At 42.1% G+C, this 17445-nt stretch overlaps 1 protein-coding gene across 1 annotated transcript in view; it reads left to right on the top strand.

The window, feature by feature from the left end:
- The first annotated feature begins 2354 nt into the window (after nucleotides 1–2354).
- Nucleotides 2355–17445, top strand: part of LOC149780158 (uncharacterized) — a 50263-nt gene continuing 35172 nt past the window's right edge. The window contains exon 1 of the mRNA XM_089936911.1: nucleotides 2355–3155. Coding sequence (XP_089793037.1) covers nucleotides 2810–3155 — 346 coding nt within the window. The 5' untranslated portion in view covers nucleotides 2355–2809. The remainder of the gene's footprint in view (nucleotides 3156–17445) is intronic.

Here is a 17445-nt window from a genome sequence, read left to right as displayed (position 1 = left end):
ATACATGAATAGTTAGAATACCCAATTCCTATAAAACAGGACGACAAATTCAAACAATTCGTCAACTTATATAAAGGTTATATATAAATTCTTAGAATACCCAGTTCCTATACAAACAAGACGACAAATTCGAACAATTAGACAATCTTATATAAAGAAGACTATTGTACGTATATATATATATATATATATATATATATATATATATATATATATATATATATATATATACAACACATTTATACTCATATCAAGAGAATGGAATTGCGAATTTAAAGAAACTAGATTCATGCACATAGTACCAAATAATTCAAGCAAACATTATATTGGCATAAACGAATTTCAGGAAATTTTGACGCACATACCTTGTTTTTTTCTCTCGCTCCTACAGCCAAATTGTGACCGTTGAACTTTCAATCCTCTGGTCCCTTGGACAAGTATTTTACGAGAGAGAATATCTTTCAAATTCCTCTCGGGTCCACGTACGTTTACTCTTGCAGCAAAGCTTAGACTAATTAGATTTTTTCGATGTGGCGATATTAAAACTAGGGAATTTAGTGTGGGAACACGCCCCTGTTTTAGCGTAACCAATCAGGATTAAATGTATTTACTGCTTTTATATCAGTTTGACTTACGTTGCAACTAACGGTTTATGAAAATTTTCAATTTTTGACAGTTCCACTATGAAACTGATGTTTAACCGTGTCCCTAATAGTCCGTCCGGCGGTTATATAAACAAAAGTGTAATTAGGCTCTCTACCGTCCCCGATCAGATATTTAGAAATTCTTGCAGTATAGGAATTTAACAAGCGCCTGTCTCCATAAATCTAATTAATTGTTCTCTGGCCTCAAACTAATGTGTTTTTCATAGATCGACAGAAATTTGCTCCCTCACACCTTGGGGTCTGGGAATGCACGATGAGGTCAAAATTAGTTGTATCCTTTATTTTTTCAAATTACCTCAAATTGTATATATGACACAGGGGCTACGTTACTTACTGGTTGAAGAAAGAGTCGCTAAGGTCAAAGCAAACTGCATGTATTGTTTTCTTTCATGCTTACGAAGTGTACATGGTTATAAGGTGGGGACATCAGTAGTTTTCAAGATATAGCATAGGAACTAAGTCCCTTCGAGTAGGGATGGACCCCAGAGTCAATACCAGTCAAGTGGATAAATTTGTCTTTCTATGCCGATTACTTATATATACAGATACGTGAGGCATGGAACTCATGTATTTTATCTGAAATTATATAAAATCACATCGAACTCTTTAGCCACTCGCACCTCTGATCATGAACAAAAGTTGAAAAAATTGACATATTTTGTTACAGACACACAGTACTATCCTTAAACCAGTTCAGTGTATCTGGTTCTGCTGTAACGGTGCAGGATTTCAATCATATTATACAGTAGTTTTGTACATGTATTTTAAAAATATATCCCACCCCATTCTTCAACTTGCAATAATAATAATAATATAATAATAATAATAATAATATGTGAATAATGTTATAATGTGTATGCAACAAAACTAGAAGAATAATGATAATACAAATGATAAAGATAATATGCTAAAAATTAATGTTTTTTTTTTTTTAATGACAGTCCTTGAATTAGTTGGATTTTTTTTTGCTTGTTTGTTTTTCTAAGGGAAATAAATTGTTAACTGCGGTCAAACATTATCACCACGAAATTAGATCGTCGTTTGCTTTATCCCACAATGTTCTCATATTTCTTTCCTTGTTTTTTTTTTTTAATTTTTAATTTTTGTTTTTACCCTAAAGGAGAATTTATTTGCTACTGATTTTTTTTCAATATACAAAACACGGCAGAACATAAACGGTACCCAGTTGACATTATAATGTAGAATACGATACGAAATCTGCTATACATATTGCCAATACGTTTGAGCATAAAACAGAAAGCAAATACGTCTTTTTTGAATTAATAACAGATACATTTCATCTCCATGAGTGAAAAAGTCCAGTTATTTACAACTCAAGTATTTTCACTCACTCGATGAAACATAACCATTATTTATTCGATACAATCAAATGTTCTCTTCATTTTATGCTAGTCCACGAATGAGTGAGAATATAGAAATATACGTATATTATGTAGGTGGCCAGTTTCAGTTAGCTGATCCTACAGAAAACAATATAATTTGCTTTTTCTGAGTGAACGAACGATACATTTATATTGTGATGATGATAATGATAATGATACAATGGCAACTATGATGATAATGATAAAACTACAATGATTATTGTTACTAAACTTGTGGTAGTAGACTTTGTAAGTATAGATGTCAGAATTGATTTTCATCACTTTCTTTCCACAGCCGACCTTGACACCTTATACACCAGTATTGTGGTTTTGTCTCTGGACAAGATAATCATCGTAGACAGCAATGCGAGGAAAGTCCGTCTTCACAGTCTCCATGACGGACGTATACTTGCGGTATATATTACGGAGTCGCGTCCCTATGACATTTGTGTCTGTAATGACGACCAAACGCAACTGGCGGTGAGTCTGAAAACAGGTCGAATAGAAATCCTGTCAGTTAAATTTACAAATCAACCAACAAAAATAACCCATAACCCAGAAGAAGACATTAAACGTACAGACGGGTTTTGATTGCTGTAATGGAATGAAATATTTAAATAAAAAACTTCTGGTCAGTGATGGAAAGAGGACAATATATGTTGGGGCGTTGTGTCCATTACAGATGGACACATACAAAAAGTTCGCAACATCTGTAAATGTGGGAAGTATGGTGGGAGTTTCTTGTGTACAAACAACAAGGGCATGGTCTTTATCTCATGTTTTGCTGGTGATGAAAACCCTGACAAGGCTGGTGCTTATGGATTTAGAAATACTAGACGGGAATTTCTGTATCAACACAAGGATTTGAAGTATCCTAGAAGTGTAACTATGGATAGAAGACATGTGTACGTGCGTAACTGGTACCCTCCCTGTATTCATGAGATGACAGAGTCCGGTCAACCACTGACCATACACACACAAGGAATACAGCCATCATCAAGACTCACTGTCATACACTGGAACCAACAAGATGGACTTCTGTACGTCACAAGCTGGAAGAATAGTGATGTGATTACTCGATTCAGACCAGAGTATTCCGATTATCAAGGTAATCCATATTATTTTATTGATATGTATGTATGTATGTATGTATGTATGTATGTATGTATGTACTATTAATCTATATATGAATGTGATTATTAAATTAGATTAATGTGTTTTATTATTTTTTTAAATTGTTAATTGATTTTTCTTTGAGAGTGTGATAATATTGGTTACTCCACCCACTCTGGCTCCCAAGTTTCCAGCAATTTATAAAGGGAAGCAGGAAAAGTCAGTAGTGAAGTGGGCCACCCTAGCGTCAATGGAAATTAGCATTACAGTGACCCCTGGGCCACTCTAGCGTCAATGGAAAATTAACATGGAGAAAAATCGTGGGCCACTCTAGCGTCAAGGGGAATTTAACATGGGAATAAATCGTGGGCCACTCTAGCGTCAAGGGGAATTGAATATGGAGAAAAATCGTGGGACTGTCTAGCGTCAAGGGAAATTAAATATGGGATTTTTATTTTTTTTTTAAAAAAATAAAAAAAAAAATTTAAAAAAGGGGTAGGCAATTGAAAGTCATTCTCTTTTCGAGAAATATGGGTGGCCCTGAAAAGAGCCTTTGGTTTTTCTTCTTCTTCTGCTTCTAATTTCTTCTTTTTCGCAACCAACTTCTTATTTTCTTTCCTACACTCTTTCTCTTCTTTTCTTTCTTTTTTCCTCCTCCTCTTCTTTCTTCTTCTCTTCCTCCTCTTCTTTCTTCCTCTTCTCATTTTCTTCTTCTTTATCAATTTTTTCGTTCCATTTTCTTATTCTTATCCTTTCCTTTTCATTCTCCTTCTCCTCCTTTATCTCTTTCATGACACCAATTATTATGTCCTTTACTTTTATTAAATTGTTGATCTCCATCTTTACTCGATGGGGACTATAGGAATAGTGGTCTTCAGTGAGTCTCACTAACATCTGCTCCATCATTCCTAAATTGTCCAAAACGTCTTGTAATTTTTGCATTTTGTCAAGGTGGTTCGAAGCCATCTTCTTTTTTATTCTTTGTAGAATGGTTTGAACGACGAATACTGTGGGTTCTTATACGAAAAGCGCGGACGTGAAGGAAAACATCCCCCTAAAACATAAAATTGATCTTACCTAGATCATGATCAAGCAACGCGCGGACGTGAAGGAAAACATCCCCTACTTTTCTCATTTCATATGATCTACTATCCACATACGTGAACCATCAATAAACAATCCCCAAATCTACTATTTACACACGCAAATCATTAAAACCTAATCCATAATCTACTATCTACACAATCGTACTTGAGCTTTTACATAACCCAAACTATACTCTCCACATAAGCTAAGAAACAATTAACTAACCCATAATCTACTATTCACACAAACTTACGTGAGCGGTTACAAACACAAACACACAAACACATACACTCGCACTATGAATAAAGAGTCAGTGTTTATATTCACACTACTCTACCTACACACACACACACACACACACACACACACACACACACATTGGCAAATTGAAGGTTATTTCTTTTCTTGAGTATTGGGTAGCCCTGAAAAGGGCTGGGGGTTTTTTTGGAACTTCATGGACACCTGGTTAATGATGGCACCTTCCAGGCCTGGCGCCACATACACATCTTGTTCTCCAGTTGCTTTTTACTTTTTTTGGGGAGAGAGCAGAGGGAGGATAAATAACTTCAGAATCCCAATTTTCGGTCTCTGGGATTCTGAAATTTCTTCTTCTTCTCTGCTTTTCCTCCTCTTCTTTGTTTCTTCTCTCCTCTTCCTCTTCTTTGTATCTTCTCTCCTCCTCTTCTTTGTTTCTTCTTTTCTCCTCCTCTCTCATCCTTCCCTCTTCCACAATGGCTTCCGCGGCCAGTTCGTTCAACAGGCGCCTGGCATATCCCAGATGCACATGAAGTTCCAACAGTTTAGCTAGTCTGGTGTTCATTTTGGTGTTGATCAATCAAAGGGTAGCTGGACTGCTGAACGAGTTTCAATTTATACTAAAAGTGCGGACGTGAAGGAAAACATTCCCCTAGAAACAAAAAAAAAATGATCTTACCTAGATCATGACCTAACAACGCGCGGACCTAAAAGAAACACTCACTCACTTTTTTTATACTACCCATTCCTATTCTAAAAAATTTTTTCATTAATCACTTCAATATACTATTCACATACGTAAATCAATCCAATCAAACCCCCAAATCTACTCTCCCCACACCTCAAACGGAAAAAAAGACATGATTTTAATCTACTATCCTCACAAACGTACGTGAGCACTTACAAACACACAATCCTATACACAAACACATACCCTCACATTTAAAAAAAAAAAAGAGTTAGTGTTTATATTCACACTACTCTACCTACACACATTGGCAAATCGATGGTTATTTCTTTTCTAGAGTATTGGGGTAGCCCTGAAAAGGGCTGGTTTTTTTTTTTTTTTTTTTTTTTGTTTGCTATGGCAATCTTTTTTAGTTTCTAAGAATGCGATGTCCTCTGAGGATAGACTTTCTGGCAATAGGTCTGCTTCTTCGGAAAGAGAAGAAGAACTCTTTGGTGTCGATACGACAATCGACAAAGCCTCTGTCAGGTTCAGGTTCCTGTAGCTGCTGTTGTTGTTGTTCTTGCTGCTGTTGCTGCTGTCTCTGAAGTCTGTACTTCTCTGCCCATTCTTCTTTCTCCCTGTTCACTTCTTCTCTGAAGAGCTCTTCTATCAGGTCTTCAGTGACTTTTAACATTCTCACATTCTCTATTTCTTCTGGCTTCGGTATCAGACTGTGTCTGACCCTATGCAAATTCACGTAGGCTTCGTTTAGCTTAGCTAGTTTGGAGCACATCTTCGTAGGAGGATGAGTCGACAATGGATGGTTAGACTGGAAACTCCCCCCGGTTCTTAAAGTCAAAGCGCGGACGTGAAGGAAAACATCCGTCCACGGTTTTCGAGCCGCAACGTTCAATGAGTGTCATGAGAGGGATAGTAAGAAATTAAAGAGCATCAATCAAACATTCTTATAGCCAAACAAAAGACAAAGGCATTTTTTCAAAACACAACATTTTTTATTCAATAATCACTTAACACTAACAAACAACAACTCTAACATTTTTTTAACAATAATCCAACCATATAACATCAAACATTTTTTCAAATCACAAACATTTTTTTTTAATTTACAGTCTACTTTAAATTGGGCTGACAACGTTGTGAATGAAATTGTGATTTCCACTGTTGGAAGTCATTAGGCCATTGATGGACACTACGTTTCCTAGCTTAAGACAAAAGATAAGCATAATGTTCACAGAACCATCGATCTACTTTCACATCGTTTCTAGAAGAAGAACGAGGATCAAAATGAGTCACTAAATGTTCTAAGGAATAACGCAGGTTGCGATGATGCAGAAAATACACACAATATTGTCCACACACCAAGGAATCTGTGCCTTGTAATTTCACATTATTGAATCGGGTGGTCTGAGCATTTCTTCTCATAAAGTCGATGATATCGTCTTCCAAAGGGGGCAACCAATACGAATCGAAATATTCCACACATCCTTCTTGAGGAAAGTAAACGGTTAACCAGTGGGTTCCTGGGAGATGACTGTCGTCCCTGTTGATCACGTAAACTTGATGGTCTTGAGGTTTGCGATGAGGGAGTTCATCTTTAGCACAGACGACAGGATTCCAAGAAGCCGTATACGAACTGTGGTTCAAAAGGTAATAAAGTTCCCAGGTATCCATTTGTGTTGTTTTTTTCTTCTTCTTCACAGGTAATAATATGTCATCAATTCGATCCTGACTTTTTGCTTGAAAATGTCTGACAAATAACCGTTTCTTCGTTTCGTCTCCTCACTCTGATTCAGGAGAGCTTCGATACGATCGATCTCTTTAGTGGTTAATGGTGGACAAGAATTTTCACGCAAGTCTTTATACCACTGATGCCACACGTCTTCGTCCGAGATAAGACTCCAAGCCTCGTCCAGATACTCGTCCAATTTTTCTTCTTGGCTCAGCATTAGACATTTATCGTGTTGAATTTGACTGGGATGATCGTTTTGACATCCATAACACTCTTTCTTGATCAATTCCGTCATTTTTTCGACCAAGTGTTTGGCAAAACAGGAGACTAAATGGGCTTCTTGTTCTGGCCATCTTGACTTCATCATGATCACTTCTTCTTTTTCCATGGTCTCCTCACATTTCATGTCCAACGTTTCTCCACTAGGTAAAGAGGGATAACAGTCTTCCGTAGCTTCTAATAGTCTAGAATGACTTCTCTCAAGCTGTTGATTTCTATGGTATTATCGAATTCGGCATACAGGATGACGTTCACCGTTTCATCAGGGACTCGGTTTCCAAACTGAATTTCCACACGAATCTGGCCGGATTTTATAGGGTGGAAATGTCCCTCGTCGCTGCCTTGGTCTGGAGTGAAATCAAAAGCCCACAAAGCGTAGCCTCCTGCATAATCCTCGTACGTAATGCCGTGACTGGTATTGGTTCCTAACTGTCCGCTGGCTTCGTAGAGGGACAAGTACGATCTCAAGTAATTCTTCTTGTCAAAGTTAGGCTCGAAAGGTCGGGTACACAAGGTCTTGCCATCGCGACTGACTTCGATCTTGGACACGCCAAAGTGTCGACAGTAGAAAGGATTTTCAGCGAAGACTCTGTTGAAGGCTGAATTCAAGACCATACCAAGGATTAAACGTTTGGGTAGCTGTCCTTGGAACAGATGATCTTCGATCATGGATCGGTGTCCCCTAGGAATGGTGAAGGTTTTCACTTCTACGCGTCGGATCGGATACTTGGCAGTCGTTCTGCTCAACGTCTGACTGATGTCGTTTCCCACTTTAGGTAACACTTCCACGCGTCGTACGTAGAGCCTGGCTTCCTCGATGACAGTTTTGCAAGCAGTAGTACGTATCAAATGGAAAGCGGCACTGCTACGATTCAGTCTCAGGCGAACATCCACCCCGTTCAGCAAATATTTCTCTTGCAACCACATGTCCAAATGCAAACGATCCATCAGTTCTAAACTATCTCCACTTTTGATTCTATCTCTTCGTTCTACAAATCCCGCATTGTGTTCTTTGGTTGTATTAATTTCGAATTCTTCAAACTGGCCTGCATCGTCAGCTTCCCATACCACACAGGCATTGAGATGAGTGTTCTTGGCGTCTATTCCGTACGTCAAGAGATTTTCCAGGTACGCTCGATAAGGGTAAGTATCCATGCTGCTACTGACTAGTTTGTTATTCAAGTACAAGTCCACTCCACTGAACATGGAATGCATGAAATTGTTGACGGGAGCTATTACCTCATCACCATCTAGGGGCGTATTATCCTCATCGACAACTTTGACTTTCAGGTACAAGTAACTGCTATTCAGATCGATGTAATCTTCGGGCTGTCCTTTGATTTCAAACTCGATGGGAGCTGAGGCTGTCAAAGAGGAGACGGGGTGAAATTCCACCCACTGGGATTTTTGCATGGTCATCATGGTGGGGGGCATGGCAAACAGATCCAGTTTCGACTTGGAACAAGCGCAAGACTCTCGGTGCATCATTTTTTTCTGTTTTTTTGTTCTTTCTCAATAATCGAAAACGTCTAAGTCTCGAATGGTTCTTCTTTTCTTGGCCTTTCTCGGTTTAGACGTGTGAAGTCTGGTGAAAGGGTGTTTTCTTCGTCGTCTCTTTCTGCCTTGTCCTTGCTGAATGCCTGACTCGGTAGCGTGCAGGGCATTTATAGGTGTGTCTCGGCGGCCCAAAAGGTCTTTGCCCGTTTGCAGCAAGACATTTTTGCCTGCCCTCATGAAGGCTTCTTTAGGGTTTTGTTTGTCGATGATGACATTTTGGAGAAATTCTTTGCCTTGCGTCAGTGCCGCATCTTTCAAGACGTGCAATCCGCGTGTCACCATCGGTTTCAACACCGGAGCCACCGAACGAAAGGCCGATTTTAACATATCTCCTAAACCGTGTCCTCGCTGTCGTGCAACCCCTCGGTACACTGGATACATGACTTACGAGTCGTGAGAGAACCGTTTTCGAAAATGGAGTTTCACCGTGACTTTTCCTTTGGTGAATGGAATATTTTGTCCCAAATCTCCTTTTATAGCAATGTTGACCGTGTCCAAATACGACTTGCTGACGGGTAAATAGTGAGGATGTACAAATTCCCGGTGGACGTGATAGGTGTTTCCACCTTCCTGGTCACTGGTTGTGGTACTATCCACTTTGAAAGGAATGGCACGCAGTAACGGCACAGAGGTGTGTCCCACCACGTTATACTCCACCACATCGGAGTACACAAAGATCAAATTCAGTCCTTGGTTCAGTTCTACCGGGTTTTTAAAAGCTCTGTAAAAATTCATATTATTGTTGATCTTGGGGCTCAAATTGTTTGCGACCATTTTTGCATGTCCACCCAAAATTTCAAACAAACTACCATTGAACCTGAGGGACAACGTTTGAGTATCCTGAAATTTGATCAGTAAGCGACGAGCCACTTTATGGTACTCCAGGGTGACACTTTTTTTGATTCTGTTCAGGGCTTTGCCAAAGGCTAACTCGAACCTGGAAGCAATGGTGTCCACCAAATGTTGGCCACTAAAATAAAACCCTGCCGGAATTTTCAAGGTGTAGATATTGAAGGGTGAATTGCTGGCTGGTCTTGTGTCCCCTGAAAACCCGATGTCATTCATGGCTTCTTGTAATTGTTGGTTCAGGATTTCGACCTCAAAAGTGTTTTGCTTTTCGGTGATGTTATCGATTTGTCTAGGGTGAATCATATCTACTAAAGCCACTTCCCAATGGGCTTCGTGATCTAACTGGATGGTTTGAGGTAATTTGGCCGTGTAACAGCACAACGTGTTCTTGGGAAACACCTCCATGGAACTGTCACTGGGTAAGGTTAAGTAAAATTGGATTTGGTGACTCATAATTCCAGAGTTCTGTGGCTGTCCGAGGGGTTACTGGACGTCAGAGGCGTGTCTCCGCCTAAAATGGGGTTCTGGTTGTGGTTGTTGTTGTTGGAGTGGTGACTGGCACTGGCACTGGACACAAGGTTCCCGTGGTTCCCGTTCGAGGTGAATTTCAGGGAGGGATTAGGAAGCAGGTAACCGATGCAACTGCTTAATAAAATGGTCCACAATTGTTTGTCTCCTTGTTGCAAACTCAAATTGGCAATGGCTGCCCCGATGACACAATACACCACGAAGATTTGGCAGAAAAAGACGATTTGCACACGTTCTCCACACCACACCCACAAGGGTTGTTTTTGTAAATCTTGTACAGAAGAACTAGGTGAAGGGGGAGTGGTTGACGTAGCTGCGTCTGTGTGAAAGGGCATGATGGTCACTTCTTTTTATAGTCGATGACTTGCGAAGCGTCGATCCAAGAATCAAAACTGGTTGGATATCCTTTCCAACGTACTTTGACTTCTTTGACACGTCGTTTCCCCATTTTACGGGTTCTGCGTTCGAGAATGCTTTCGATGTCGTACACGTCGTCTTCTTTTTTGGTCACACGTTATAACTCGGGCAAATAAAACGTTCCTTTGAGCACTTCTCCGTTCATGTCTTCCAATTTATAGACGGCAGGATGACGGCCATGCACTCGTCCAGTGACGCGAAACAATTCGGTCGTCCAGTTAGGTAAGTAACCTTTGACGAAAGTGCGTTTGGTTTTGCCAATGTGCACCCAATCTCCTACGGCCAACTCTCCACTTTTCTTGGGGACAGCCCTCGTCGGGGACGTACCAAACAGGCGCTCAAACACCAACACTTCGTTGTCGGGAGTCACTTCTTGCGGGGCACGTCCGATGCTTCGATGGTAAGATTGGTTGTACGCTTGCACCAGGTGCGGTAAGATGTCGATGTACTTCAGAGTGTGGTAATGCGTAAAATATTTCCACATGCGTTCTTTCAAAGTGCGTTGAAAACGTTCCACGATGCTGGCTTTGGTTTCGGGATTCTCGGTGGTAAAAAAATGAATGTCACGTTTCTTTAATTCTTTATGGAAATCTTGGTTCAGAAATTCGGTGCCTTTGTCCGTTTGCCATCGAAGAGGGTGACGACCGCTTTGTTTCAACACCTGTTGCAGGGCTCGCACTAACTCGCTGCTGGATTTGGAAGTCAAGGGTACGACCCAGGCAAATTTGGAAAAGACGTCGATGACACAAAACAAATATTTGTAGCCACGATTGTAACTGGCCAAATGAGAGACATCGGCTAAATCGGCTTGCCATTGATGATCGATGCCTTCCACTCGGGTGCGACTTCTGGCAAACTTGCGTCGAATGGGTTTGTGTAAAGTGTAGGTAGCTTGTTCTTGTAACCATCGTTGCACTTGAGGTAAACGGAGACTTTTCAGTCGAGTTTTGGCAGCACGATACAATTTTTGAACTCCTGCGTAACCTGCAGGATGCAAAGGATCGTAGTAAATGCTGGCTAAGACTTTTTCCATTTTTTATTTTTTGTGTTGGTTGGTGTGTTAATAAGACACCCACTCTTGGAGGATGCTGCTCTTTTTCTCTTGGGGTATTTTCTTGGATTGCAATGCTTTGCGTGTGCGACCAGCAATAGGTGTTGAAGAGGAGGATGTCTGAGCGGGGCATATCGGTTCTTGTTTCACTTCTGTCTTCACTTCTGTCTTCACTTTCTTTTTCTCTTGTGATGAAGAAGGGGTGGCCATCATCTTTTTAATCCATCCAATTCTGGAGGTAGGTGGTGTTGTTAACTTGCGTACTTTTTCTGGTGGAGTTTGAAACCCTTCTTCTTCTTCTTCTTCTCCTTTTTTGTCTTGGTCACTGGTAGTGGTGGTACTGGTACTGGTACTGGTGATGGTGCTGGACTTTTCATCAAGGTTTTAAAATCTTTCAGAGTGGGTAGAGCTGTTTCGTCTAAAGCTTTCTGGTGAAAGAGTTGCAGTCGTTGCAAGAGTTGACCGTACTTTTGCGATTTTTCTGTTTCGGACAAATCTTGGCGATCCATCAAGGACTGCAATTCGTGTTGTAACTGGGACATCTCGCTCAAATGGGGATTGGGAGGTAAATGCGGGGTGCGTTGTTCTTGCCAACGATGGTATTCCATCCATCGTTTGTAAGGCACTAAAGCTAGTTTTCGTCCTTCCATGGGGTTGTCAAGGGTCAATTCTGAGATCTTGGGACTTCCGAGGGCCTTTTTATCTTGCTCCCACTAGTCCTCCCAACATGGTTCCCAAGACTCCTTTCAGTAAGGGACCTAACAAGAGGGGTAAAATGCCTCCACGTTGGACCAACATCTTCTTCTTTTGACGAATGGGAATTTTCTTTTGAACCATTTGGCGAAGAACGTGACGATGTTTGCCTAGCATTGTTTCTGGTGTTTGAACAAAGGGATCGTGCCTTTCAAGACGTTCAAAAAACATTCGCACACGATATTGATGACCTCTTTCGAGGCCGATTGAATGAGTTTTTTCGTAGAGGTGGAGAAGCTTTGGACAGGACAGATAACATGTCCCCATGTTTGACTAAACGATGAGGCAGTCCTTTCCTTTTCTTTCCTTGGGGTTTTCTGGAGGGTGACATCTTTGAGTCTTCAGGAGCACCAAAAACACTGATACCCTACTTGGTCACACACCTTTTTTTATACTGGAACGCGTCGCCACTGATTGTCTTTAAATCGTATCAGTTTGAGGACAGGCATGAAACGTCGTGCAGGGGTACGCAACGGACTAAATCGAGCCAGTTCTTGCTTGGACAAATCCAGTAAACTTTGTAACATGCCCGATCTTTCTTGGACTTTAATTTTGGGAGAAGGTACTTTGTGAGCAGCAGCCACTGCCACTAAATTGGAGGGTCCTGCCACTGGGGAAGTTCTTTTTGGTGTCATCAACGGAGAAGTTCTTGGTGTGATCAACGTCTCCAAGTACTCTTCAGTTCTTGGTGTCATCAACGGAGAAGTGGATGAACGTGAGGCTGCCGGTGACCGTGTCACCGCCGTGGCAGGTCGTGGTTTGCGAGTGTAAAGTTGCGTCCTGGCCGAAGTGCCTCTCTTGCGACTAGTTTTCTTCTGTGGACTTTTCTTTTTCTGGGGGCTTCTTTTCTTTTTCCGGGGTGGTGTCTGGTCAGAGGAGGGTCCCGCCACTACTTCTGGCTAATTCTTCGGGGGTCGGTCCTCCCAGATACTTAGGCCATTTTCCTTTGAACGATTGAAGACGATTTTCAAAGTCGCAGTATTCCGACAAACGCACAGGAAACGAATATTCGTCTTTCACAGGTTCGTTTCGATGAGGGTTGGGTGACATGAACAGAAGTTTGCTCAGGGCTGGATGACATCCGTAAGGGGGTAGACGTGAAGGTGAACATTCCCCTTTAAAACGAAACCCAGTAAAATGTCTAAGAGGACGAGCGGCATCACATTTGCATCCCTCAGGTTTGACACGCACAGCATCACTTTCCATGATAGGGGTAGTGAGAACAAAGTTCCCATGATGCTTTACGGCATCGCTAAGGTCACAACGTACAGCATCGTACCCATCGCAAGGCTCACAATCGCATTCCACTTCAGAAGCCTCACACTTGAATTGTGCCTTTCTAAACAACTTGTTTTGTGTTTCTCTGAAAGTATTCATCTTGTTCGCTTGGTCTTGGTAGTCACAATGAACTATCGATCTTGCCTAGGGTTCCTTTTTATATACAGACCAATACCGACGTGTCCATACGGCAATGTAAAGTGGTTGGGTAGTCGCACTCGCTTCTGGTACACGATTTGATAGACTTTTTCCAAGGGCCGACTGACGATGTGGTGAGTGGGTAAACGTACAATCTTGTTCGGTTGATAGGTGGTCACTTTAAAGTTTGCATCCTCTCCCGATTGCAAGGCTTCTTTCAATACCCCAAAGTTGACCACACGACTGGTACGATAATTCAGAGTCAGTCCTTTCACTTTGCACGTCGTGTGCACTTCTCCTTGTGGGTCCCGGTATTCGTAGCCGTAATTTTTGGGACCGCCACTGACGAAACTTAGAATCTTGTCGTCGGGATGCTCGTCTGTCCAGGCTCCTAAACGGTCTCCTTCGATGTCAGGGTGCTGTTGACTCGGGTGATGGATGTAAATGCAACTGTCCGTGTCAAAGTACAGGACGCGTTCCCCTAACAGTTCTAAAGCTTCGTACAATTTTAAGCGAGCATGAGCTGTCACGTAAGCCGCAATGATGACATTTCCAAAAGGGTCGTCTTGTACAAAGTCCAGATCTTCTTCGTAATTGACCAAGATCAAATCCTCTCGAACGACGTCCACGTGTTTCATGTATTTGGTTTTGTCGTGAATCATCTGGAAGTAGCGGGAAGGTTCTGTCAAATATTCCGTCTTGGGTAAACACGGTCGTTGTGCCATTTTACCCCACAAGCAATTTAACATCACTTTGGCAAACGATCGCCTGCCTTCGTTTTTCTCGATGTGGTCTAAAGAGATGCCTTCTTCTTGATAGTGTTTCTCTTTGAATTGTATTTGGTCTTCGGGAGTGTGACACCAGGAAGGATAGCCACTGGCTTCTTGTTTCAGTTTCAAAAAGGCATCCACGTAGTCAGCGAAAATGCTTTTCTGACTGGGATCACCCTTGTGGTATTGTTGTGTCTTGGGAAAGTGGCAAATTTCGTACACTTCTAACAGTTGGTATCCCATGTCCAGAGCTTTGAACAATTCTACGCTGACCCAGGTTCCCATCAAGGCACGTTCTTCCTGGGTGTGCTGACAAGGTTGGTCTTGGTTGTACGTTTCGGCACAAGTACGGCACAATGGAAACATCAGTTTGCCTTGATAATGGTGAGGTAAGACGGGATGGTATAGGTTCGTGGGAGGCAAAACTTTACACTTGATCAAGCCTTCGTATTGTCGAATGTTTTTCCGGTCGATGTGTTCCGTTAACAATTGCGGGTGCCCTACAGGAAAGCGACAATATTTGCACACGTAGGGATACAGCGAACACACGTCCAAGTATTTGATTTCTTCTCCTTTCTCTTGGTCGGCTTGGTACAGCAAACAAGTGGCATTGGTCCTTCCTCCGTACAAACTATCCCTCGGGTTCAGCGGGTCCATGAACTAGTAACTTTCCACGAGGCGTTTAAACTCGGGATCGGTTTTCATGCGGTGATCGTACTCGTGTTCCCACATTTCCACCACTTGGTATCCTTCCTGTTCCAACTTTAGGCGCCGCTGACAAGTGTCCTGGTACAAATCTTCCATGGTTCGTTGTAAAAACTGATTTTTAGTGCTACGATCAGGGTAACAGACGGGACATCCGTGAAATAAGCAACCGTTAAACTCGTACACGATCTTTGGGTTTTCTAAGTCCCAGCCATCTACCGAATACGTTCCGATGGTCTTTTCACCCCATCCGTTGCGGGCATGCTGAATCCATTTGTCTTCCTTGTCGCACAAGTAATGTAACCAGCGTAGGGCTTTGACCGAGTATTGACGTTTGACATAGTGGGTCGTTTGGGGACTGATGACAGCTACGGTGTTTTCAGGCATGAATCGTTGTCGGTACACTAAGGAACACGTTTTGGCAATGTTGCAAGCTTCTTTCAAAGGATCGACCCCTCCGTGTTCCATGAACAGTTTTCGAAATTTTCCACAGCAACGCCGTAAAATGTCCACGTCGGAACGACAATACTTTAGCATTTCTTCCTGAAAGTCGAAAGGGTCCGAGGCGTGAGCCTGGTACCAAGCGTAGAAAGCTTCTCGTTGTTCAGTACGCATGTTGTCGGGGTCGTAATAGTGAGCCTCAGGTAAATGGGGTAGAACGGCGTGTTGATTGGCTTCCGTATTGAAAAAGTGTGGAAAGTACCCTTTAGCCATTTCTGTCATTCCAACGTTTTAGGCATTCGACAAAAGGCATGGCCAAATAGCTCATCGAATCTTTAAACTGTACTTGTCCCACTTGCATGAAAATGATTTTGGCTCCGTTCAAAGTCACTTTAGGACGTTCGATGCCTTGTTCAGGATAATACCTCAAAAGAAACTGTCCATCGTATCCGGAGAAATTGTGAGCCATCACCGTGGCATGACGATGACAATCTCCGTAACGTTCGAGGTCCTCTTGGCTCCACGTCTTGTCGATGGGGTCTAAGACCCATCGAGCGAACTCGGCTAGCGTGTTCGGTCCCCGAAAGATTTTTTCACGTCCTCCAGGAATCTTGCTGCAGTGAGGGCAATGACTGAAGATAGGTTCTTGAATGCACTTGTCGCACGCTCGATGAGCCACGCAGAAATTAGGAATGTGAATGCCGGTCTCTTGCATGCATTCGAAATCGAAAAAGATGAAATTGTCTTTCTTCTTGTGACCGTCCTCTTTCTCTGGTGGGGGTTTGTAATTTTGCACGTAGCATTGGTGTTCCAAGTCCACGATGTGGTGACAAATGTGACATTTTTTCTTTCCTCGACATACGTGTGCCTTGGCATTATTGGTAAGTATGCCTTGTCCACACGTAGGGCACAATCTCAGGAGTTGACAAGCACATTTCTTCTGTGAACCTTGCGTCTTCAAATGTTGTTGGTAACAGGTAGGGCTGACAAACGTGCGCAGACAAGTTGAACAAGGCACTGGTTCTTCGCTCAGACAGGTTGGAGAGGCCAAACATCCTGAGCATTTCCATCCACAATGCTTGTGTTGCTCTCGATTATTAAAACCATAATCACATTTCTCACAGTAATATCTGTATCCCAGGAATGCAGTGATACTGGTAATGGTATCGAAATGGTCATCGTGATAATAGACATGAATGTATTTTCCGTCCTTAAAATCTTGGCCTCGAAACAACAGAGACCCACGCATTTCTTGAGGGTGCACTTTCAAGGTGTATCGTGGAGCTAGGGCATCTTGCAATTTTTGCATCTCAGGAATGCCACAGGGTATGTCTTTGGACAGTCCGGGTTGTTGTAACAGGAGTTCTGATTCGTTTCGTTGTTTGGCTCGGTCAGATTGTTGAATAGTTCTCCAGGTTCTTTTCCATTCTACCGTGTCGTTATTGTTGGCATAGGTTCGTCCCACCACGATGGCACGGGCTAAACACATCTGGTCTTGAGGGTTGTTAATTCGGACGAGACTTGTTTTGGTGTTGCGAAGGTCGTCCACCAATAACATCTTTTTGCGTCCAGTCCCTTGAGGAGGAGAGACGTGGGTCATGTCCAGTGTGGCCTTTCCATCGGTGATGTCAAACTGGTCATTAGATTGTTGTACGTGTTGAATCTTGTCCATGACTTTGGAAGCGGTCAATTCTGCAGGGGTGCTAAACTCGATCCAAACAGGGGATTTCAAACCTTCGTGTTGTATGGAAAGTCTCA

Source organism: Sinohyriopsis cumingii, chromosome 16 (assembly GCF_028554795.1).
Source record: "Sinohyriopsis cumingii isolate HCF-2022 chromosome 16, ASM2855479v2, whole genome shotgun sequence".
Classification (NCBI taxonomy): domain Eukaryota; kingdom Metazoa; phylum Mollusca; class Bivalvia; order Unionida; family Unionidae; genus Sinohyriopsis; species Sinohyriopsis cumingii.
Note: the sequence above shows the minus strand (reverse complement) of the source record. Positions and strands in the feature narration are given on the sequence as shown.